Consider the following 24,964-nt stretch of genomic DNA (forward strand, 5'->3'; position numbering starts at 1 on the left):
ATGCCGAGTTTTTGCTTTTATAACTGCTAGGCAAATTGTTCACCTATCCCTTATAAAAGCGAAAACTCGGCCTGGGATTAATTGTACCATTTATAGCTGTATAGTACGCATCTATGAGATAAGAGTACACAGATCCTAAAACGGTGACAGAGTAAAGGGCAAACAAAGGCCGTGCGTGTCTACTCTCGAGGAAAATGGACATACACGATGCTGCTAGTGCTGGTGATTTAAGTGCCGTGAGAGATGCCATCAAGAGGGGAGATGATGTCAATAGTGTGAATGAGGTAAGCTAGTGTATGGGTATGTAGAGCTGAAGCTGTGAAATGTTTTTGCTAGCTGCACTGTGTCATGCTATTTATATATAAATTAGGCCACTCCAAGTGATACTACTCCGGTTTCTGATCCACCGCCTGCATCAGATTTATTCTTAGATTATCTGCTACGCATGCGCAGAATGGTCCAAATAGTATGTTTGTTTGTTTACCACTGTTGTGGCTAACGAGAGTCTGTAATAGGGTCAAAACCTTTCGAGACAGACCCCCCCGGGACGTCCGGCTTTACATACCATGATATCTGTCAGGATGCGATGGTGAACACCTACTCATTATTCATAGTCGACTCCTTAGAAATATGATAGAACTCGAACTCGCAACCTTCTAATCACTTGGCCACCCAGTGTATAAGGTGAACTGCAAATATTAAACAAATAAATGACATAATGGCAAAAACCGCCCACCCGCATGCAATTAGAAAAACTTCGGGACCAGAAACCAGAGTATCACTTGGAGTGGCCTTATATGCACTTAAACTGTCCCTTGATTCCTAGCTTTACTTAGCCTCAGTCCCGGGCCGAATAGAACAAAGTTGCTTGTATCTGGGCGTGGTTAGGAACCGAAAACAAAAGTATAGTACCGTAATTTTGCTCCGTAAAATCTAGCCATAGATTATCTAGCTCTAGCTAGCTACGAATCCCTATATGTGTTGTACACAATATAGCGCCGCGGTTTGCAATAACGGTTTACGTGACAGGTACTCTCGCTCTAGACATTGCAAATGCAAAAAACTCTGAAAACCGCTGCATGAGCTAGCTTGCTGAATGGATTAGAATCTGTGTTATGTACTTTCGTAAGTGGGTGGATGATGTCAGATGCAACCACTCTGTTAAATTAATAATGCCCCTACCTTAACTAATTATGGTATATCGCACAGATGTGTTGTCAAAGTTACTATGCTCTCACTTTCATGTAGTATTGGCGTACTCCACTCTGGCAGGCAGCCAGTAGAGGTCACACTGACTGTGTTCGAAAGCTGCTCTCATCTGGAGCCGTAGTGGACCTAGCTGACAAGGTGAGTTTACCTGATAGCAAGAGACCATAATAAAAGAGAACGAAGCGTTTCTTACATTAGATGTATTTCGGAAAGTAACGTAACATCCTGCTTTGTAACTGACCGTGCAATTCGAGCGCTGGAGCCGCCACTTGCCTCGAGGCAGCAGCAATTTTATTGCCAAAATTTCATTATGGATCACGCGTTTCAGACAGGAAGTCATATTACTTTTTCGAATACATCTAATGCAAGGTAATACTTCAATCTTTTATTTGGGAGACTCTTGCTGATCAAATGCTGAATCAATTTGTCTATAATAATATAGGCAGCATGTTCGTAACCATCACGCTAGTGATGGTTGTGAGTGGTCCCTATGAGATCTCTAAGGCACAATCAGAGGAGGTTAATTAAGGTCACTAATTGAATTTCTCCAAACCTCTTTTACAGACTACATCAAGCCTAGGTTTTAGTGCCTGTAAACTTAAAACGTTATTTTGCAGGGGGGGAGGGGTCAAATTTTATTTTCAAAAGTTGCTGTATGCTCTCACTCTTGTCAGGAGCCCATAAATAAGAGAAGGAGCGGCTGACTACGGGGATCACGTTTCGTAAGTGGTTATGACCGCATTTCCATATATGCAGAGTCACTAAGTGGTTGAATCCCTACACGTGTTGTATGCAATACAGGGATGCGGTTTGCAAGCACTTAGTCGCTTCCATAAAAGGAGTGCGGTTTCACTTTCAATTACGAAACGTGATTCCTGAGTATACGTGCCGCTCCTTCTCTTATTTATGGGCTCCTGCTCTTGTAGAATGGGGACACTCCACTCTGGATGGCAGCCTACCAAGGTCATACTGACTGCGTTAGAGAGCTGCTCTTGTATGGAGCTGTGGTGGACCTAGCTGATGAGGTGAATATCTGATACACTAAACTGATGTGTCTATAGGTACCATATTCGTGACCATCACATCATTTAGTAGCAGTGGTTTTGGTAAGTATTTGCATAATTATACTATGGGCACAAAACACTATAGTAGTACTAGTACATTGTACCGTATAGCGGGTAATTTTCGGGGGACAAAATTTTCGTGGTTCAGCAATATTGAGACATTTTGTGGGTAATATTTTCGTGGTTGGAGCTTGCACTGCAGGTAAAGGTAGGCAAGGTCGCTTCATTCGTGGGTAAAATATTCGTGGTCAGAGCTCCAACCACGAAAACCACGAATATTTTGCCCCACGAAAATTACACGCTATACGGTATTACACTCCAAACCTTTATTGTCAAGGGCACAGACTAAGAGAGAATTTAAGCACAGACAGTAGTATAGCACAGACAGTATAGTATAGCACAGACAGAATAGTATCTAAACAAGCAGAAAGTGTATAGGCCTATATCTATCTAGATCTATATTAACTGAGAAGAAAAGAATTAGTGTACATGCATGACTGTATCTATTGTTGCCAGACTTGTGTACATGCATCTATTGTTATCTATTATATATATATATGGTATCATTGTCGTGTTTTGTGGCTTATCAGTATACCAGGACCTCTACCACTGGATTCTCTAACCATGTAGAGGCGAGCGCGCATGCGCATTACATCGACAAAGGGTGTGTCCAAAGAGATCAAGTTCACAAATGGGTACTATAGCTAGCTGCTTTAACAGATCTCTTCTGACTCTTATAGATAAAGCGCTTTAGTGCAAGGCTAACTCATGATTATGTTGAATAGAAAGTTTGTGCGAACAAAATTAATGATGCTCTGAACGATTCTGAAGAGACTGCAACAGCTTTAAATGTAAGTCAAACTAGCCATAACTCGAGAAAGAAGTTTTAGTTTGCTAATCCACGAATCAAAATCCAAGCTGATCCACTTCACGCCTATAGAAGCTGTTAGTGTTCGTCGCATTGCAACCGTTGATCAGTTATAGCTGGAATACACACATACACACAGTCAGCTTTTATCGTATCCCTCGTGCGGCTACGCCTTGAGGCATAATAAACACAGCGATTCGTTTCAAACAGCAGATCAACTGACACAAAGTTATTAAAAGAGTGAATACAGCCATTTTCAGCTCCACAAATCAGCTATAACGCTCTAGCTGAAACAATCATAACTAAAACTTACTTTACAGACCTAGTTAAAGCCAATCACAGTGGTATCACTTCAGATTTCAATCGTAGACTCTTGTGACAACAGATTCTTTGCTTGCCAGTAGCTCTTCATTTTCAGGTAGCTGCGAGACAATCCTCCTCCCAGCAAAACTCCGGATACTATCTGGAATCACTGTAATCTAGAGGCGTTTCATATCCATGTAATTTATAGTATCTATGATTTCACAGTTTATACAACAGCATATGTGGTTGTGACGTAGGTTAGACAGAACACCTACTATGGTTTTAAGTGGAGTTGGTACTCTTCCTAATGAACTCTTGATTACATGTATAAATATCCCTGTGCATTTTACTGGCGTACCAGTCTGTTTTAATATTTATAATTATGTGCTATACTATAGCTAGCTGACGTATATGCATGACTGTTGTGCTTGTTTGGGATGTAGTTGGAAATGTACAGCAGTGAATGTCTGTATTGTTCATTCATATTGTGTTGTCACTATCTCCACTCTTGCAGGATAGGGTCACTCCACTCATGACAGCAGCCTTCCGGGGACGTGAAGATACTGTCAAGGTGCTTCTCTCTTCAGAGGCTTCAATTGACATTACTAATAAAGTGAGCAAACACATGTTGCGTAGTTATACTTAACGAACAGCTACATAATTATGCCTCGAGGCGTAGCCGCACGAGGGATACGGTAAAGCTGACTGTGTGTCTGTGTGTCTGTGTGTCTGTGTGTCTGTTCCAGCTGTAACTGCTCAACGGTTGCAATGCGACGAAAACTAACAGCTTCTATAGGCTTCTAGCCATGTTCTCTTGGATTTTGATTCATGGATTAGCAAACTAAAGCTTCTTTTTCGAGTTATGGCTAGTTTGACTCACATTGAAGGCTGTTGCAGTCTCTTCAGAATCTTTCATAGCATCATCTGTCCGCACAAACTTTCTATTCAACATATGAGTTAGCCTTGCACTAAAGCGCTAGCTTTTTGTTAGCTACAAGACTCAGAAAATACCTGTTAAAACAGCTAGCTAGCAGTAGCCATTTGTGAAATTGATCTCTTTGGACACACCCTTTAATTATTCCTATGGATGTAATGCGCATGCGCGCTCATTCCCCAGATCCAGATCCTCCTGGCAGAATCATATTTTTCTTGAGGGCCTGGTAAGCCACAAAACACTACTATAGATAACAATATGTATGTACACAAGTCTTTTCTTCTTAAATATTATAATTATACACTGCATGAACTACAGATCCAATTTTCTTCTTTCTTGAGGTCCTGGTATTAAAGCCACATAATACAACAATAGATGCATGTAATAAGTCTTTTCTTCTCAGTGACTTTATATAGATAAGCTAACTTTATGAAATGATTATGCACTTCCGCTTATAATTAATTGAAAACAAAATCTTCTTCTTTGTTGCTTCCTAGATCCTTGAGGTCCTGGTATAAGCAGCCACAAAACACAACAATGATACCATAATTATACAATTGCAAGTCAGTTTTAGACAGATTATTTTATACACTTTTTCCTCTTCTATACTTTCTCTTCTATACTTTTGAGCGAAAGCAAATCATGGCGAGAGGCATTAGCACAGCGCCAGCTTGAACACTAGTTATATATCGTACACATATCTCTTATACACAGTACAAAGGTAGTTAATAACTGAACAGAGCTGAGCTATGATTTGTAGCCTCTTAACCCTTTCCCGGCTTTAAATTACATAAAGTATTTCTTTAAACATCCAAATATCATGAACTATATACATTGAAATCACTTGTAATAGCGTGACCAACCCCCACTAATTAGCGATTGTTACAAGCATTCACTATTATGTGCACAAACAACGTTGTATGAACGCACAAAATATGACTACCATAGAGCGGGTAATTTTCGGGGGGGCAAAATATTTGTGGTTCAGACATTTCGTGGATAATATTTTCGTGGTTGCAATTTGATGAAATCACATGCACCCATCCAAGAATAATAGCTAGGCATCCTCAACTGTCTATCTAATAGCAAATTTATGGCTGTCTCTTTTGAAGTCAGAGCTATGATACGAGGATATCATGAGTACCAACACATTTGGACTGTTGTGATGTGAAGGTGTGCAAGAAACTAGCAATTCTCTGCTGGTGGTAATAATGAAGTATGGAGTTGTCGTCCGGCATGCATGTTCCACGCAAAATATCGTCTATATACTCACTGTTTCTTCGACGTGGAGGGATTATACTGTATATGCTTGATCAGACGCCACTCTTGTATAAAGGCCGCTCTCAAACAGTAGCCTCAGACTCTAGCATCTCTGCACGTGGCAGCCATAATACTAGCAGCTTGTTGGTGCTTCACAAAGACTTTCTCGTGGCAGAAATAACTTTTAAGGACAAACTAAAGGTTGTTGAATTAGCTGGGGCTAATAAACGCCTCTCTTGAACAATGGCCTCTCTCGAATTGTAGCCTCCTCTGCCAGCAAAATGAAACATATATACACTGTAAAAACAAGTGGGTTGTTTCAACACTGACACGCGTGTCATTTGATTGTCCCTCCAAATAACATGCTACACGTGTGTCAAATTGAAGGTGTGTCGATTTGACCCACTTCTAGCGGGTCATTTTGACACGTGTTATTAATCATTCCCATTTCAATCTCATAAAACTAACAAAAATAATGACGAGTCTACACTGTTAAAAATGGGGTGTTACGTAGCACACTAATTTTAGTAGGTAAATGTCAGTGGTGTGTTAATGAACACACTCGTGTGTTTGACGTGCTCAACAACACACTTGGAGTGTAATAGAACACACTCGGGTGACACAACAGAATGGTGTGTTACTGAACACTCTGACATCCATACAGTGGTGTAAAGTAGCACACGATATATAAGATATTAAGAAGGTCTTTTTACTTTTCAGATACCAGAATTAATATTTATGTTCCACTTAGTACAGTTAGATCACCAAGAGTGCTAAGTATGTGCAAGTGAAATAAGAGTTGAAATGCTGCAGTCCCTGCAAATGCGGGAAACAACTTGCTATCACTCTCAAAGGAAGCTTTATACTTTGCAAACCCAGAAATCCAGGTCCTAAAAGTATGGCTATAGTATATAGAAGCCTGCAATGCATGTAGAATCTCTACATGCATGCTATACTAGAGCTAAGTGGCTAAGTCCAGACCTTCTGTGTGCGCATGCGCATTGAGGCTAGAAGCACATGTAGTGTGCTTTAATTAAAATCAACAAAAAGAAGAACTGGAGAAGAACTCAATTTAGCTCTGTACTAACTGCACTGAGTATTTAGCTTTCCTGAAGAATATACACTACTGCAGCACTTCATGGAGCTTCCAAAGGCCATTCATGTGGTAAGCTGGTGAAATACTATGTGTGATATGATCATATAAATAATATATAGCCTTTCTCACAACTCAGCCCAGAACTTGACCTCATTCTTGACTTGAGCACTGTTTGGGTATAGAAGTGACTATTCTCTGGGACATACTAACTGCTATAAATGTGCAGAAAAGTATCCAGGTACGTGGAGTAATAGATATGCTTACCAGACATAATTGTATTTATTATTTAGGACTGATAAGATGAGATACAAGATGACTTCAATCAAAATGTGCTACTGCTGCTGTGCGCTCTTTCGTCAAAAAGGAAACATGTGATGTGCTGTCATTAACAGTAATGTGTTATGTAATAATCCGTATAACATTTAAATAGTCGTTCGTTGTATAATTATAGTCGTTCGTTGTATATATGTTTTTGATTTGTGTTGAATGACTTGTACATTTCGTTGAAATTGCAACAGCACCAAGCTAGAAGTAATCTTACCGTCCTGAAAATAACCAAGTTACGAGCACTGTATGCATGTGCTAGACAAACATTATTAGTGTGCTTGAAGGCACTGTATGCATGTGCTGGACAACACTTTACCATTATTAGTGTGCTTAAAGGCACCTATGCATGTGCTAGATAACACACTTGCCAATGTGTTCAGCAACACACAACAGCTTGTGTGTTACAAAACACCTTTAGGGGTGTCAAATTTAAAGTGTCATACCAACATGCCAAAAGTGTGTTCCAGAACACATCATTTTTAACAGTGTATATAGCGCTATAGCATAATTATAGTAACTGAAAATGAAACAAAAGTGTTCAGAAGTGTTTGCAAAACTTGCATGCATGTATCCAGTTAATTATGAGTCTTTACAGTCCTTTGAACTTGTACTTCATAGCTAAAATAATGGTGAAAAATATTATAAGTTGTGAACGCATTGTATGAAATTACATACCTATTTCGGACCGGTATTAAGATTCAGACAGCTAGTTCACTTGGAGTGGTTAGGAAGGCCTACCTGCAAAAGAATAATTATGCTGATGAGCTACAATAATAGTACTCAAATTTGTGTAAATGCCTTGACAACGGCTAGAAAAAAGAATCAGACCGCAAAAATTAATGTTAGAGCAGTTTGAGGATAGTTAAGAGGGCCTACACACATAAATGAAAAGTTTCAATTTAGCATGCAAACGCGTGTCAAACTGCTTTCCCAAAAATTAACACACTAACACGGGTGTCAAATTAATATATGTCATTTTTACTGTGTCAAAACCGGCACATGTGCTAAATTCTACTGTGCTGAAACATCTGTGCTGAAACATCTGTGCTGATTGTATTGTGCTAAATTAATGTCAAACATTAAAAACAATAATACATCAATTCAGTATTAATATTGTATCTAAACAAACGATAAGGATATAAAAAAGTGAAAGGTTTCTTTTAACATAGTTAAACATAGCAAGTCTGCACTCAGATCACTGCAATTGCAAGATACTGCCTTTGACTTCTCAGCATCACCTGCATGCGCGAAGTAGAAAAATATGTCACATAAAAGCCGGTAGAATTATAACCAAGTATAAGAATAATTAAGTGCATATAGATTAGGTACATAACATCAGTCATAGCATGAACAAAGTATGCATTGCGATGAAACTTATAATTATTATGGGGCGAAATAAGAAAAGTATTTGTTGTGATCCATGACAAATGCCAGTGCATGAAAAAGTACATGAGCCGAAAGCAAAGAATTCTAGCTACAGAAAGAGTCATATAACACAGGTAAGACCAAGAGGAAGAGTACGCAACACCAATAATCTGTACACAGGAGGCAAACTCACTATTGCATGTAACCACAGTCACTTGAGATACAACAATAACAATAACAATGCTGATAAGGAAAAGCAATGAATAAAATTAGTGGTAATCATCTAACGTTTATTTATCCATTAATTTTAAGATTTTACAGTTTATACAACAGCATGTGGTTGTGACGTAGGTTAGACAGAATGCTTACTACGGTTAGTGGAGTTGCGTACTCTTCCTAATGAACTCTTAGTAAGACATTATAGTCGTTTTACGCACTATTTAAGTTTGCGAGACTATGATAATGCAAATGAGTTCTTGTTGTGCTATTATAGAGCAGCATCAATATTCGGGCCCATCAATTATCTCGTACAGAGAGCAGATTGAGAAGTTGTCTTCCACTGACAATACTCGTTGTAAGGGCTAAACAACAAATATAATCCACTACAAGCCTTCCCTTAATTGTCAGAAAAGAGCTGCATATAAAGCTTAATCCGAAACGATATAAAAGTTTAATTAAACTGCGTTGTCCTATAAATTATTATATCAATAGAACTGTTTCAAAAATCGTTTTGCGCACAAGGAAATTTGGGATTTCCGTAGCAGCAATTTTTATCAATTATGAACTTACAAAGTGGTAAATATAAAGTCCCCGTTCCGTTTACGTAGTACGTGCATAATATACACTGATACAGCGTAAATTAAACGCTAAAAAGGACGCTCAAGATAAGAGCTTTTTTCTGTTGTTAAAATTACTTTGGTCACCCATGCAGCTATAGTTATCATGAAATTTTGCAGCTTGCTAGCTTTGTATTATAGTGCGGTGAATGGTGCGTTATATTTCTTTGTTAGATCTATGTAGAACTATAGGCTTATAGCTAAGCAAAATTTAGCTGGATATTATGTTACTAGAGGATTGTCGCTTTGTATTCAAAAACACAGCACACCACATTTGTAAAGTGCAATGGTATTGTATCGTTCACCGAGTGTTGCTACTCTACTTAGTAGTTAGTTCTGCACTAGAACGCTAGCTGCAAGAGTGAGAAGAGAGCTGCAAGGCTCTGCTGACTTGCAGCCATTAATTTTAGCTTTAGGCATCAATCGTTTTTAACAACAATCATGGGTCGATCACTACCCACTATTTGAGTTTCCCTGCGATTGCATGCGCAGCAAAAATAGTTATCATCAATCAATGTGTGTATAAAAGCTAGCTATTAGTAGTTTTATGTTATGTAGCTTTGGCACCTCCACCGAGGCATCAGCACCCGCGGTGCTTTCATTAGAAGAAGTAAATAACTCACTTATTGTGCTATTAAACTTGGGCAATATAGGCTTCAATTGGTCTCCACTTTGTTGAGCCCCCATTCAACCTTTTACTTGCTTGTCCTTCCTGCATAATTATTATAATTATTGTAGAGTTATTACAGGGTGTCATACAGGATTTTAAAGTAGAGGGGGGAAATATAAGGCATTCTTTTAAAAAAAGTCAACTGCATGTTATTTCAATACCCTGGTTAGTAGCTATACAGACTACGGATACTCAGTCATACAACATTACTAATACCTGAATTTTAGGGGGGGAGGGGGGTTGGAGCCAGGGGGGATACTTCCCCTGTGTACTGTATGACACCCTGGTACAATTGGTACAATAATTATTATACAATAGCTGTGCAATTAATTGTACAGATGCTCCCCTGTGTACTGTACAACACCTGGTACAATACAATAGCTGTGCAATTACATTGTACAGATGCTCCCTTGTGTATACTGTACGACACCTGGTACAATACAATAGCTGTGCAATTACATTGTACAGATGCTCCCTTGTGTACTGTACGACACCTGGTACAATACAATAGCTGTGCAATTACATTGTACAGATGCTCCCTTGTGTACTGTACGACACCTGGTACAATACAATAGCTGTGCAATTACATTGTACAGCATTGTTCAGCATGTTGAGGGAAACTTACCTAGTTCCACAGTTTTTCAAACAGCTCTCAAACCATGTCTAAACTCAACTTCTTTTCTTCTTTGCAAGAACAGCAAAAAAAAAATCTTTGTTGCTATGTAGCTGCAACTGCACATCTGTTGTACTGCATGCCCTTATTTGGTACTGAAAACAGCACACTGTGCTGAATTAGCACGTTTACCTGTTTCAGCACACCCATTACATTTAGCACAGTCTATTTAGCACATTAATCGAACATCAAAATCACAAGCCATGAAAAAGCACACCAATACAACACGTAGGCTGTGCTATATGCCTACAAAACAGCACATGTAGTGTGCTGAATCACTGTTTAGCACACCACGGTGCTAATATAGCACACGCTCAGGGTCTAAAACAGCACACCTCTTTTCTCTGTGTACATGTAGAATAATAGCATACAAATCCAATGTGTGTATGTGTTGTGGCAAAAAATGTGGTAAAACTTGTATGTATGGTTATAGGAAATGTACCTCAAGTTTGTGCCCTGACAGGGACCAGTATTAAGATTCAGACAGCTAGCTCACTTGGAGGGTGGTTAGGATGGCCTACCTGCAGAATAATAACTATGCTGATGACAATAATAGTACTCAAATTTGTGTAAATGCCTTGTGTAAATGTGGTAAAACCGTTGTATGTAATAAATTAAATTGATAGGAAACGTACCTCAAATGTGTGCCCTGACAGGGACTAGTATTAAGATTCAGACAGCTAGCTCACTTGGAGGGTGGTTAGGAAGGCCTACCTGCAGAAGAATAATTATGATTGCTGATGAGCTACAATAATAGTTATTTATTTATTAGTACTGTACTCAAATTTGTGTAAATGCCTTGACAACGGCTAGTAAAAAGAATCAGACTGCACAAATAAATGTTTGGTTAAGAGGGCCTACATGTAGAATAATAGCATACAAATCCATGTGTGTATGTGTTGTGGCAAAAAATCTTGTATATATAGCTATAACAATAGGAAACGTACCTTTGAGCCCCTCTGTTTCGTACACTATCACAATCAAAGGAGTCTGCCATTGTTGAGAAAGGAGAATTACTGACTCATAAGCCAAAAAAACAAGTAGAGTCTATCAATTCTGCAATAATTACATATTAATATCTTTTTAATAGAGAATATAAACCTACCACTGAAAAACTGGGTAGTTTCAGAGTTGAGGGTGGTTCCAGCAGTTCAATTCTTTGAAGTGAACAGTTGTCTCGACTGTACTGTACTATACTTGGTTGAACTAACTAGCAAGCTACCATTTAAACAGTCTCACTCGTTGCTATGTCACATTTGTTGCCAGGGACATATGAAGTATGATTTTTACAAGTGATTGTGTTATCACTTGTAACAATCGATCATGTTTATATGTAATGTGCATAAGAAACGACACATGTGTAATGGGTCGTTTTCATTCAGTGGGTTAAAACGACATACTTTTAGCTGTGATAAACTTTTCTAGAGGGTAAATAACACACTTTAAGCAGTTTGGCACATGTGTAACACGCTACACGCGTGCTATAATGGCACATCTCTTTTTACAGTGTAGTAGCCGTGGCCTCTGATCAAGCATATAATTATATGGTATGTATTGTACAGTTTTAAGGATAAGGCGCTATTCTGAGGATTTAGTGCAAGGTGGTCTTGAAATACCTTGTGTTCTACCTTCTAAAGCTGAAATACCGATAATCTGCTCTTGGTTCTTTTAAAAGCATATTCGAGCAATCTAAGGTTGGTGCTGAAGCTGTGACAGTTTAAAAGAGAAAGTTGATGGATGATAAGCCGACGACTGTACAGTGTCATGCTATAAAGAGAAAAACTGACATTGACAAGACTATGATTGAAAGGTGATAAGTTAAAATAATTATCTCCACATCAACTATGCTCAGAATTACTTATTGAAAAGGCAATCTCCCTCCCTCAATGGCTTTCAATCAACGCTCTTACATCAAAGGGAGTTAACTAAAAGTGCATTACAGTTACAAATCATCCATTGCTGAGGAGACCACTGAATTGTAGCATCAGCATCCACTATTGGTTCTATAGAGCAGATGTGGTGAATGTATATGATTCTGTCCATACCTTTGCCGAGGACACAACGAAAACTGGTTGTTTCATACGCGAAACACCAAATCCAGCCTTTACAGAAACAAATACCAGAATATTACTAGGATATTTTGCTGGTGAAAAACCTTTGCGAATGAACCAAATCAGCAGAAAATTTGACCCTTTGCGATCTAACTATTGCATTTTGGTAAGGATCGTGTGTTAATAATTTAGGTTTTGCGGATTTTATTGTTGCGAATTGATCAACCATTGTTCGCAAATGTTTGATGCTCGCAAAACATTCTAGTAATACGATAGGTGAGGCAGATTATGGTCTGTTTGCCATAGCAGCAGAGCAGTAATTACCTCGCTTGCATATGGCACTGATCCTTGCCAAGCACATTTCAAGCAAGAAGATATGGATATGAGAAAACATCTCCTGAAATGCTTTGGAGAGGAGCGCATTACACAATTCCCATGCTACGATTGATCATGAACTTAAGTTTACTGAATCCCCTTATTAAACTGCATGCCTGCTATATATTATATTGTTTATACACATGCAGTGCATGGTCTTTATTGTTTTCATGCCTTTTAGGCTCACATGTCACTGCCTATATATAGTACCCTTGTCCACCAATGTTATGTGCATGCTTATAACAGACAACGCATGCGTGAACGGTTTTAAAAAAATCGTCAACTGCCACAATATTAATCAGTAAAGTAAGTAATCAGCTATATACCAGCTCCAGTAAATCTAATATCTGCATGGAGTGATTTGAGGAAGTCTTTTAGTAACAATTAACCATCTGACCGCTAGTGGTTTAACAAATACTCAGCTTCAAATCTACAGGTCTCGTACCAGTTTGAATTTTTTGCTTACATTTGCTCTGCATGCATGCATACCAATGTTCACGCAGATGACAACTTTGGCAGATTTGTTGACACTAACATCTATATGGGCTGTAAGCGATCAGCATTTGGCAGGTACAAAAACAATATCTAAATTGTTTTTCTGTGAATGCATCGTAAAGAACCAGAGCATGATGGTCAGAAGAGAGTTTCAATTCTTGTACCATGGCACAAAAATCTCTCGACAATGTATTTTTTTTATCAATGACCAATGATTCGGATTGTGCCAATTGGTTTGAAAAGTATACACTGGATTGGGTGGCCATTATAGATGTTGGTATACTATTGCATAGGCAAGAAATCACCACTTATTGAGACCCCTCCCTAAATAGCAGTTATCTGCCTTTTGTTATTAATTCCACAAATCAACACGCTTGGATCCCATTGTCCAGGGATATAATGTTTGGTCCCAGTTAATAACTATAGGTCCAAAAGTATACTCTTCATGCATGACATAGGCTTTGATATCCAATAAAAATTGCTCTTTTTTTGTCTTTTAAAGTCAGCAACAGCCTTAGCCTTAGTGCTAGCCCTTCGCTTATAACTATTCCCATTCTCGTTAATATATTATTTCCCCCAATATTTTGTAATGAGTATATGATCACCATTACAGGCTGGCATCTACACTTTTAACTATTCCTTCTGCACAAGCTATAGCTATGGCAGTGTTCACAACAGCACCATGCACATTCTCAAAAGTTAGTTAAGTATTATTGCACTTGCCTATCCAGCTCCTCCCCAAGTAATAGTGGTCTGCCTTTCTTTTTTACTAGCAATTCATGAATGTCCGCATCACCTGTACCCGATATCTTCTGCTCCCTAGAACCTCGGTGAGGTTGTATTATGAAGACGTGTCGCTATATTTATCAAAAGTGACCTTTCGACAATACCTCGAGGCAAAATAATTTTAAACTCAAGGCGCATATGTACTGGTACTAACTAGATGGGCGTGGCCCGCCTCCATATAGGGGAGGACTGGTTTCAAGCCTATCAAGCATTCGTTCTGCTGCAGAAAATCATGCAGCACCAATCAAATTGCAGAGTAACTTACGTAATGCATTTCAGTACCAATCAGATTGTATAGCCCTTGCGTAATGCATTTGTTGGCTCCCAGCTCCTTCCCTTCTTTGCAGCAAGGTGAGCTCTGTGGTTAGAGGCGCGGCTAATATTAACAATATTCATAGTTAGTACGCAATGCAGAGAACGAATGCTTGATAACCTTGAAACCCATCCCCCCATTTTATGGCTGGGGATGAGGGTACTAACAGCTTGTGCATAGCTCCAACACAGCGTTCACAGCGACTTTTTTGAAGCATGAGACCGTTATATGACGACTTCAGCGGGCAAAGGGTTAATGTGCAATTAACATTGCCAGTATTGATCTGTCAGTAAATACATGTACATCGTTACACGCATCACTTTACCTCTTACAATGTACGTGTTAAATCTTCATATGATCATCATCACAGCGTGGAGAGACTGCTCTGATGATGGCCAAGAGATCATATCGCCCTAATTCTTCAGTAATCAGGCTTCTAAAGGAAGCTACTGAATCACATGTGAGTCCGCACCTCAATTAAATTGGTGTTTTGGAATGTCATTGACATCAATAAAATAATTATGTATTTATCATCAACGATAAATTTTCAATATCACATAATTATGACACTGTAATGCTGATCATGTTTTAATTTTAAAAGTTAGTTGCCGAATTAATTAATCGTGTATTGTATTCTACCGAGATTACGCTCACCCTAATTGCAGCAGCTACAGGTATGAGGGGCTTAATTTAAATTTCAGAAACGGTAGTTTCGTTTCCCACTTATAGGTGTTTGCCTCGAAATTACACCCACATGTTAATAACTTTTGTCTGAGTCTGACTCGATCAGGCCTGCCAGCACTTGAAATACAATGAATTCAACAATGGTATAATGCAGGTAAATAGCTAGGTATAAAGAAAAGTATATAAAGAAAAGTATATAAGGGAAGAGTCGACTGTCAGAGTCTCCAACAGAGATTCTGAGAAGATTGCTAATATTTAAGACTAATGGATCTAGCTATATCCAAGCTAACCAGCGTACACAAAAACTGCTAAACGGGACATTCCATGTCAAGTCAACGAGCACCCCCTCCGATTTCGACGAAACTTAGCATATACATACCTTACTATAAGTTATATATATAATCACACGCCCCATATGTCGTATGTCTTCTTAGTTACGAGCCCTTGAAAATTTACCAAAATTTACAAATTTCGGTTCTTAGAGCATAAATTCTTCTCTGCCATGATTAATATGACAGATAAAAACTGCATGTATCACCGTATGATATGGCCCTTCAGGTGGCAGGGGGTGGGCATTCGTTAAAAGGTCACAGGTCATTATTGTAACCTTTAATCATGCAAGCGTTATACTCGCGTATTTATTTTTACTAAACCAGTCTTTAAGTACTATTGCCTGCCTTGTATAAGTTTTGTGATGGGATCTTCACGGGATCAGAAGATATGGACTTTGCAATACAAGTTGGTGCAGTATTTACTGCCTGTAGTTTATCCTATTGAATTCAACGGGTGATCTCTCAGAATTCTCCGAAATTTCATACATAAATAGAGTAATTATATGGTGAGGTAATAACACACATAGGAATTTAGGGTTGTGGCTTCTGAGGTATGGCCACCTGAATATTGCCGTTTTCCCAGACAGTTTCATTCAGCAAAGCCTTGACATCTGACAATTCATTCTTGAGAGCTTCTATCTCTCCCTGGAGGGTGCTTACAATGGCAGAGTGCATCTTTGGGTGCAGGTGCATGTGACAAACAAAGGGAGAGGTCCTGGAGCTTTCCATTATCCCTTTTATGACAAGTAACTGTAACCCCAGCACATGCAGTACCTGTGTAGTTGCTTCTGGCACACACCATCACAAGTTATAGGCTGTCTTCTCCATCTTTGATAGCACCACAGCAAAGGTCACATGTGGCAGAGGACTTTCCCCAATGCAGGCTTTCTTTTTGCTCTCTTTGATACACTGGCCACTGGAAAACTAACCATTGCTGCAATGCTAAGTTTTTAGCCTTCTTACACCACAGCAAAGGTCACATGTGGCAGAGGACTTTTCCCAATGCAGGCTTTCTTTTTGCTCTCTTTGATACACTGGCCACTGGAAAACTAGCCATTGCTACAATGCTAAGTTTTTAGCCTTCTTAGTGTTCTCAGTGCAGTAAAGAACCTATACTTTAAAATCAGTTTTCTAGTTATCCACACACAAGTTTCTAGCAACTTCTCTGTTTAAAAGGCCCAAAGCCTCCCTTTGTCACACCATCCTCCATCTCAGATCCTCACCGTATGCGCTTGTTCTGTTAGGCTCGCAAGATACCATCATTCAAATTTACCACTCAGGGCAAAGGAAGAAAGAACGAACCGTCCAAGAAAAAGGAGAGCCTGCCTCGCTAAGTCGCGTGACGGTGGCACAGTGGTGGCACAGTGAAAATGAACGTGTGCTTTCAGTAGATAGGCGGAGCCTGACAGGCAACAAAGCCACAGGATGCCTACGTATTGCAGACTCACTTTATAAAAGCTGCATGTAGCCAGAATCAATTGCAAGTCTGGAGATATCATAGACGAGGGCTTACCTAGCATAGTAAACACTAAAGATCTATCCTTGAGGCTTGAGTTATTATTATTATTATTATTATTATTATTATTATTATTATTGAGCAGTATATTGGTGAGAACGACAAACGTTGCAAGGTTGTGACCTCATGAGTACTGACATGTCCAGACTAAACCATTGGAGGAATAGCTGACTTAGATCTATATACATACTAATTTGTTTGCTTCAGGGGCACGAGCCAATTATGTCGAATGTTCCCATGCAGTAACTCTGGAACTCTCTTAGTTACATGTAATAGATTGTATTGATGATGTTAGATCGATAGGGTCCAGTCAATTCCATGCATAGTCGTGCAATCCTATTGTAGTAGTTTTAGAGGTTCTGCTCCTTTTGGGAAACTTTCTGGCAGTAGAACCAGCTCTAGTGGATGCGGAAATAATACCTGCATGCAGGTAAGCACTCAGGTCTACATTGTCTGGTAGATATTTGAGACACTCGACTAGGAACGTGAGGTCTTGAAGCTCTAACAATAGAGAGAGTGGGCGCATATTGAGGTATGTAGTTCTGCTGTAATTATCCGAGGATAAAATTGGTTGCCCTTGCCCTTCTAGTTTGGATAGACTAAGTGTGATTTTACCAGGGCAATCTATATAGCTTCTTCATTATATGATTTGGATTCTTTCTGATGAAGGGATCTGTAGGATTTTTCGTATTGCTGTATAAGTTGTCCAGGATCTGGGATAGGTTTCTTCTTGTGTTTATGCCCATGCAGGTACTTTTGACAAGGGCTATAATTATCAGATACAGCAATCAGATACAGCAGTACTCAGCCTTTCATGCTTCATCTTGTAGAGCTAAAAGTCTACATACTGTTCTGTAGTTCTGTAGCTTCACACACTGCTTTGCCTCTAGTTCCTTGTAAATACGCTCCAAGTACTGTGTCACTATGTCAGTAACAGATCACCAGACTTAGCGGGGCATGCAGGCTCTCCTTTTTCTTATGTTCCCCCTTCTTTCTTTCCTTGTTCCTCTAATTCCTCCCGTATTTTTTCTTCACAGGTATACCAACATGATCTAATATCTGCAGTAGATGGCATTGCCACCTTTTCATAAAAAAAGAAAGCTGCTACCGTATAGCGTGTAATTTTCGTGGGGTAAAATATTCGTGGTTTTCGTGGTTGGAGGTCTGACCACAAATATTTTACCCACAAATGAAGCGACCTTGCCTACTTACCTGCAGTGCAAGCTCCAACCACGAAAATATTACCCACGAAATGTCTCAATATTGCTGAACCACGAATATTTTGTCCCCCGAAAATTACCCGCTATACGGTATATAGGCATAAATTTTTATTTGCACTGTTGCAGTGTTTGTGCATGTCTGCCATGATATAAAATCATGAAGTTTATGTAAATGTATGCATGCATGCATGCTTGTCAACTTGCATTGGATGGTTAACTGGAGCGGTAAGAATCGCCAGTAGGAAACACTACTGTTGCTATGGATTTAAGTGGTTGCTAAGATAAAAGGGGTGTGGCCATGCTTCCTATATTATGTCTGGCTTGCTCAGTAGGTAAACAATGGGGACCTCATCTGCACCTGTTAAAGAGCTTCCACCCTAGCAAAACTTCGAGGGAAGGTGATTATAGTTAGGGACACACCCAAGACAACAGAGGACAGTAATAATTATGTCGCTAGTTTTGTGCTAGATTATCTCGCAGAAGAAACTGAGGGGAATGACAAAAGTTTTTTTTTTAGTTTTAGTTTAAATTAATTTTGCTGTTCTCATAAATTTTTAATACAATGTTCTTATAGTTTCACACAAATGTCACAAATGATATGGGCAACAGATGCATGTATAAACTCAAAATAACTTTGTCTTGTGTCTTGTGTGAGATCCAGAGGGGGGATTTTTGCTGTTTTCGACCCAACCCCTATTATAGCACTACCGTGCTAATGACTTTGTAGCTTATGTAACAGTGTAGTCTGTTTTGTGCATGGCTTCTATTAATCATTTATTGATTATGGGATACAATTGTTAAAATTCTTTGATATGTAATTTCAACTGTAATTCCCTTTTTTTAGAAAAAAGCTGGTGATGGATTCATAATGGGTTTTGGAGAAAATTATTGTAAATGTTAACTTCATAATTACACATTGTCCAAAACCCCCATCACCAAATTTGTGTAGGAACGGAAAAAATTATGTTTCAAAGAAAAATCTAATGTGTATCTCATAATCAGTAAATTGATTAATAAAGTCGTTCTTTGGCCGCGGCTATTTTCTGAAATGCGGTCAACTCGCTGTTTAACGCCAGAGGAGGTACAACATCCCCGTATCATCCGCGTGTCTTTAACACACACATTCCGAACTTTGACCTAAGGAATGTGTGTCTAAAACGTTTCCTTTGACACGCGGATGTCGTATCTCCTCTGGTTTAACGCTGGATTAACGAGAGTCTACTATGTACAACTAAGTGAATGAAAGTGTCCCGGAAAACGGTAGTCTCCCTTGCATGTGATCTGACATGTGCCAGGGAGAGGGTCTGGCATTTAGAGTCACTTTTCTTGGTTCAGATGTCAAAAATTGACATCTCCAATCAGATTCGCAAGAATGCAATTAAACTGTCACATGACAGAGGAGGTTGGTAGTACTTGACTTTTGTCATTTTTAAAACTATGCCAGTAGGCAATGGCTAACTTAAATCCCGGTATACATCAACTAAAAATATTATTTCAAGTACAGATTCAAATCTCACTAAATCTGTACATAGTAGAGATAATAGCCAGCCAGTTTAGCATCGTCACCACGCCCATTTCCGCCACGCCCATTTTTGACTGTCTGAAAACCAAGAAAAGTGACTCTGTTTGCCAGACTCTCTACCCCGGGAGGAGTCTGGCCTCGAGACTAGGAAAACGGGTGGCCATACCCCCTCAGAAGCCAATTCCCTAAATTCTTAATAATTATGTGTGTTATTATACCTCACCATACTCTAGAATTCTAAGAAGTCACCCGTTATAGGTAATGTTGAATTCGTATATGGTATATGCAGGCATGTCAATAACTGCACAAACTTGTATTGCAAGTCCATATCTTCTGATCCCATGAAGATCCCTATACAGTGGGCAATATAGTACTTAAAGACTCCGTCACTTGTTTGGTAAAAATAAAGACGTCGTTTTGAGTGACATAATGAGAGGGTCATTGAAATTTGTGAATTTTCAAGGACTCGTAACTAAGAGGCTATACGACATATGGGGCTAAATTGGGTGTGGTTATATAACTTATGGTAAGATATGTATAATTATGCCAAGTTTTGTTGAAATTGGGGAGGGGGTTCTCATTTTTTGTATTGACTTGATATGGAATGTCCCCAAACCGTTTCTTGAAAACTGCTCACTAAAAAGATTGCATTAGTTCCTGGTGGTGGTGGTGGGCCTATAATCTATAATTATTATATTGTTGAGGCACATTAGCCTATATGCAGGCTCAAAAGCGAGGGTGAGCATAATTTCAGATGTGGGCGTAATTTCGGTAGAATACAATCGTACATTAATTTATCAAAAACATGCAGTATTGTTCATTTACTTTGTACCGATGTAAAAGTATTTTCACTCTTACTTTTTTTTGGAAATGAACTGGATATGTATATACTAATGCAAATTATACAATTACAATATACACACGCCCAAAACAGCATTTATATATGTGCCCCCCCCATACACACACACATGCACACACACTCACTCTGTCACGTCCGCAGTCTGTTCCGGTCCTCCCCAGACTCTGGACTGTTGTCACTGACACAGAAACGTAAGTGACTACCGTATAGCAGGTATATTTCAAGGGTATATAGAAACTTTTGCAAAATAACTATTAGAAAGGTTTTTGCAGAATTAGCAGCCTTTCTGCAGCATGCATGCATGCGATATTACATTTGTGGGTATAAATGTTCGGTGCATGCTTAATCGGCGAAAACCGCAATTATTTATACCATGCATGCGGTATATTGCACAGCTGAGTCACTAGCTTTATGAATATGGTTTAACTTAATTTAGGAAGAAGCCAGTCTACCATAATAAGACAGCAGGGGAAACCCTCTCCACTCCACCTGGATGTAAGTGTGTGCTTCTGCTGTATAGGGTGCATGTTTCTCTGCATGTGTTTTACCTCTGTGTATATAGATCCCCTGCACCAAACTTCTGCACATCCTGGAGTCACTTTCTATGGCAAGCCTCAAGAGAAGGAGTTCACCTCCAGTGGTGGACATACTGACTTTGACAATGGACTTGAAGTGACTGTTCCAGCTAATGCTGTCCCAGCAGGGACCTCTGTGAGGATTAAAGTTCATCCCAGCCTTGCCCCCAGTGATGTGTTTGTGATACCTGAGGGCATTCAGTCTGCAAGTCCGTCGTACTTTATCTCTGCTGAAGATCTACACCAAGAGGTGACCCTGAGCATGGAGCATCATGTACGAGTATCCACCCAAGAAGAAGCTGGTGACCTTGTCTTTCTCCAAGCTGACTCGTCTCCACAGAGATCTGGTTCGAAGATTGTATATAAGTACCAGGAGGTACTAGACGGCAGGTCAGAGTTCACTCCTGGAGGGAACAAGGGGAGACTGACCAGACGTTTGTCAAAGAAACAGTTTGTTAAAGTTGGTCATCAAGCCCGTGTTAGAGGTGAGTGTATAATGAAATGTGTTTGTAGTACGTGTGAGTGACATGCTTTTGTTGCAGGCTCTTTCCAACTTGCTGGCAACCAGCCTGATGACCCAAACGTCTACACTGTCAGAGTCTACCGGTCTCCTTCATACACAACTGGGGACAGGATAGCCATCATTGCAGTCAGTCTCTTTGGGAGCCTCTACACTAATGTATTGATTTCTAGTGTGTATTCTGTTCTTATAAATTATAAATTATATATAGCTGCATGTATAATAATATTCAGCTTTAAAGTTGCTGCATGTGGATACTACTAACTACATAATAATATTCTAGTTTTTGGAGACATTTGATAAAGTGGTGATCCCACAAGAATATCCTGAGGTATCTTCAAAGTCAATTGACAGGACGATTCAAGGATCACTGACATTTGTTGATATGTGTGCCACTCTCAACATTCACCCAGTGCAGGGATGGTCTGTGGAACCAGACAAGGAAATGGTAATTGAAGTTGGATGCACATGCACACACTCTTATATACATTATTCTCAGATATCCCGTAGTGAAGTGGATCAGCCTGAGATGGAAAAGTTCAGACCTGAAAATCTCCACGACTACCCTCCCAGGATAATCTGCAGGTTCTTCCCTGAGGAGAATGCTCCCAAGAGAACCATCTGTACCATCTCCTTGTCTGGACTCCTGCCACAGGTCGAATTTTACATACCATTGAAAGCACCCACCTTCAAAGTTGCTGTGGATACTACTAAACTACAGGTTAATTTTGTTTGTATATTATATTATCGTATTCTGTCGAGATTATGCCCACCCTATTACAACAGGTGGGATGGGCTTAATTTAGTTGTTTGTCTCGAAATTAAGCCCGCCCAGGTGTTTGCCTCGAAATTATGCCCACTCATTTAAGAAAGTAAGTCCTGCCAGCTCTTGTATATATTAACCATGCATGCATGCATGGGTAGAGTATATAGCTATAAGGTATACGTACAAAGGGTTAAGGTTATAGGGTTAGAAATGTGTACAAGTCAAGATTCTTCATCAGAAGGTAATTGTTCCTTAATTGTCATGCACTGTCAGAGTGTAATTCAACTAGAAGATTGTCTTATACTTGCAAATAGGAATAATTATTGGATATCTAGCTATAATAACTAGAGCACTAAAGTGCAAACCCTCGGCTGGTGACATGATTATAAAGAAACCAGAAGACTGATATAATGCAGTGCATATAGTGATGTTGTTATCATCATCATGCATGACTTGCACAGCAACTCAGGAGCAATAAAACTAAACCAGACTGGAGGCATGCTGAAACATTTAAGAACAGGTAGTAGTACTATAAATATATGCACTGTGGATTAGGATCACAGCAAAGAAGCATGGAGTCTCAGAGAAGTATGGCTCCAGGTCCTGCATGGATCCCAGTCAGCTAAAGCAAGCTTTCTGCTTTAGTGACCCTGTTCCAATATTGTTCCTGGTATATACAGCTTTCTACTTTAGTGACCCTGTTCCATTGTTTCTGGACCTGGTACAGGATCAGTTCAGTTATAAGTAACGCATGTGCAAGTTCTGTTCAAGCTACATTTTGCTCGCTTTTATTAGACAACGAAGCTTTAACACCCAAAGCTGCCACTATTAGAAGTACTCACTTGTTGTGTGGAGGCTACCCATGCTGTAAACGCAGTGCTAGAGCATCCAGGTAAGCAGACCCAGTCACAAGCTTCTTAGCTTTTGCTCGTTTTTATTTGACAACGAAGATTTAACATGAAATTCTGCCACTATTAAAATTAATAACTTGTTGTATGAAGGCTATCCATGCTGTAAACGCAGTGCTGTGGCATCCAGGTGAGTAGATTCACCTGTCACAAACAAACAAACAAACAAACAAACAAACAAACCAAACGACTACTATAACCCGTGGCCGCCCACGCGCCTCGGGTTAATTATAGCTATATAGATCTAACCTTAATAATAGCAGTTTCTTGACAACTGCATCACTTCCTGGTGGGCGTATTCACAAGGCAAATTAGGGGTGGGTGTAATTTCGGTAGAGTACCGTACATGCAGGTAACCTTTGTCGGTTGATTAGGCCTTAGTGCATGTGTATCTGTATACAGTATAGTGTGTTTGTGTGCATGTGCATGTGTCACCACTTCTATATAACTGTTTGACAGTTTAGCAATGCAAGCAATACAATGCAAGTAAGAGGCTTTTAGCTGGATTTTTAGCTTTGTTCTCCAGTTTGTTTTGCTTATGTTGAAGGCCAGTGCAGTCTCTTCAAACTTCACACAAAGGTTTTTCATCCGTAAAATATTCTATACTATAATACGGTATATAGTAAGCTATTCTACTGAGCTCGATCTGCACTAGAGCGCCTGCTATATTGGTGACTGCAAAAGTCAGGAAACTCAAAAGAGCTGCAAAGCTGCGTGCATTGTTTCAGCATTCTTTTTAGCAACAATAACGATTGATCATTTACCCACTCTTTTGCATCTGCGCCGTTCCTGTATATGCATGCAATTTAAGTAGGTTTTGTGCAGCTTTCTACCGAGGCCTGCAGTGTTTTCATTCAGCAGGTATTTACAAGCATTATATATATATATATACCGTGCTGGAACATATGCACTCTATATAGTTTACCTGCTTCCCCATGCATGTAGGTTGAGGCATGGAATGTTTCGACTGTAGCCCGGACTGTGGTGGACAATAGTACACTTAAAGTGTGTTAATTTTTTACGTAAGAATTTGCTGCACATAATTATAATTAACACTGCATGTATATGATTGTACATACTCTATCTATGCATGTGCAATATGTTGTTGATTATGTGTAGGAAGCCACTGAAATACTGAGGAGAACAGTTGGTCGGATGACCACCTCACAGCTTGGCTCTACTGTGGAGATTGTACTGTCACTAATGGAGAAAATGACAGCTACACTTCAGTGAGATTTCTATGCTATTTTATTGGTAGCACTGTATTCAGTTACAATATCTCCCACTTCAGGTCATCTTCTCTGAGTGATCTGACAGCCCACACTGACTCCATACGGACAGATGTTAGGTCTATTTGTCGACTGACCAGGAAGGTTGTCAAGGAGTGCAACATTGGAGCCTGTCTATCTAAGATGGAAGCTTTATCTCACCAGCTTT

At 39.4% G+C, this 24,964-nt stretch overlaps 3 protein-coding genes and 2 long non-coding RNA genes across 9 annotated transcripts in view; 4 read left to right on the top strand and 1 right to left on the bottom strand.

Moving 5' to 3' along the window:
• The window catches only part of LOC135333670 (uncharacterized), a 99,154-nt gene that overhangs the window by 59,937 nt on the left and 14,253 nt on the right, over positions 1-24,964 (top strand). The window lies entirely within an intron of this gene.
• The window catches only part of LOC135333045 (serine-rich adhesin for platelets-like), a 60,901-nt gene that overhangs the window by 29,886 nt on the left and 6,051 nt on the right, over positions 1-24,964 (top strand). The gene's annotated exons all lie outside the window — the stretch shown is intronic.
• Positions 94-24,850, top strand: LOC135333710 (pre-mRNA splicing regulator USH1G-like). The gene is made up of 14 exons (XM_064528730.1): positions 94-284; positions 1,249-1,347; positions 2,136-2,234; positions 3,959-4,057; positions 14,996-15,085; positions 20,888-20,949; positions 21,195-21,253; positions 21,321-21,818; positions 21,876-22,012; positions 22,137-22,301; positions 22,353-22,574; positions 24,473-24,549; positions 24,647-24,756; positions 24,819-24,850. Exons 1-12 carry the CDS (start codon positions 195-197, stop codon positions 24,539-24,541), a joined length of 1,689 nt encoding a protein of 562 aa, XP_064384800.1. The 5' UTR covers positions 94-194; the 3' UTR covers positions 24,542-24,549; positions 24,647-24,756; positions 24,819-24,850.
• LOC135333800 (uncharacterized) lies at positions 4,067-7,243 on the top strand. 2 transcript variants are annotated; one of them, XR_010394058.1, is made up of 3 exons: positions 6,187-6,803; positions 6,871-6,972; positions 7,025-7,243. It is a non-coding gene; the product is annotated as an uncharacterized LOC135333800 (long non-coding RNA). The 2 variants fall into 2 exon arrangements; XR_010394057.1 differs by having other exon boundaries at positions 4,067-6,803; positions 6,871-7,243.
• Positions 7,546-12,154, bottom strand: LOC135333806 (uncharacterized). 4 transcript variants are annotated; one of them, XR_010394065.1, is made up of 9 exons: positions 11,711-12,154; positions 11,553-11,661; positions 11,241-11,319; positions 10,491-10,700; positions 10,149-10,296; positions 9,886-9,974; positions 8,237-8,299; positions 7,737-7,799; positions 7,546-7,679 (listed from the first exon to the last, which is right to left on the bottom strand). It is a non-coding gene; the product is annotated as an uncharacterized LOC135333806 (long non-coding RNA). The 4 variants fall into 4 exon arrangements; XR_010394063.1 differs by having other exon boundaries at positions 9,886-10,296; XR_010394064.1 differs by having other exon boundaries at positions 9,886-10,296; positions 10,491-10,737.

Source organism: Halichondria panicea, chromosome 3 (genome assembly GCF_963675165.1).
Source record: "Halichondria panicea chromosome 3, odHalPani1.1, whole genome shotgun sequence".
NCBI classification, from domain to species: domain Eukaryota; kingdom Metazoa; phylum Porifera; class Demospongiae; order Suberitida; family Halichondriidae; genus Halichondria; species Halichondria panicea.

Excerpts from the sequence above, each read along its gene's own strand:
- LOC135333710 (XM_064528730.1), top strand. The coding sequence starts at position 195 with ATGGACATACACGATGCTGCTAGTGCTGGTGATTTAAGTGCCGTGAGA. Across the intron at positions 1,348-2,135 it reads TAGTGGACCTAGCTGACAAG|AATGGGGACACTCCACTCTG; the intron begins GTGAGTTTACCT and ends CTGCTCTTGTAG. Across the intron at positions 22,302-22,352 it reads TGGAACCAGACAAGGAAATG|ATATCCCGTAGTGAAGTGGA; the intron begins GTAATTGAAGTT and ends CATTATTCTCAG.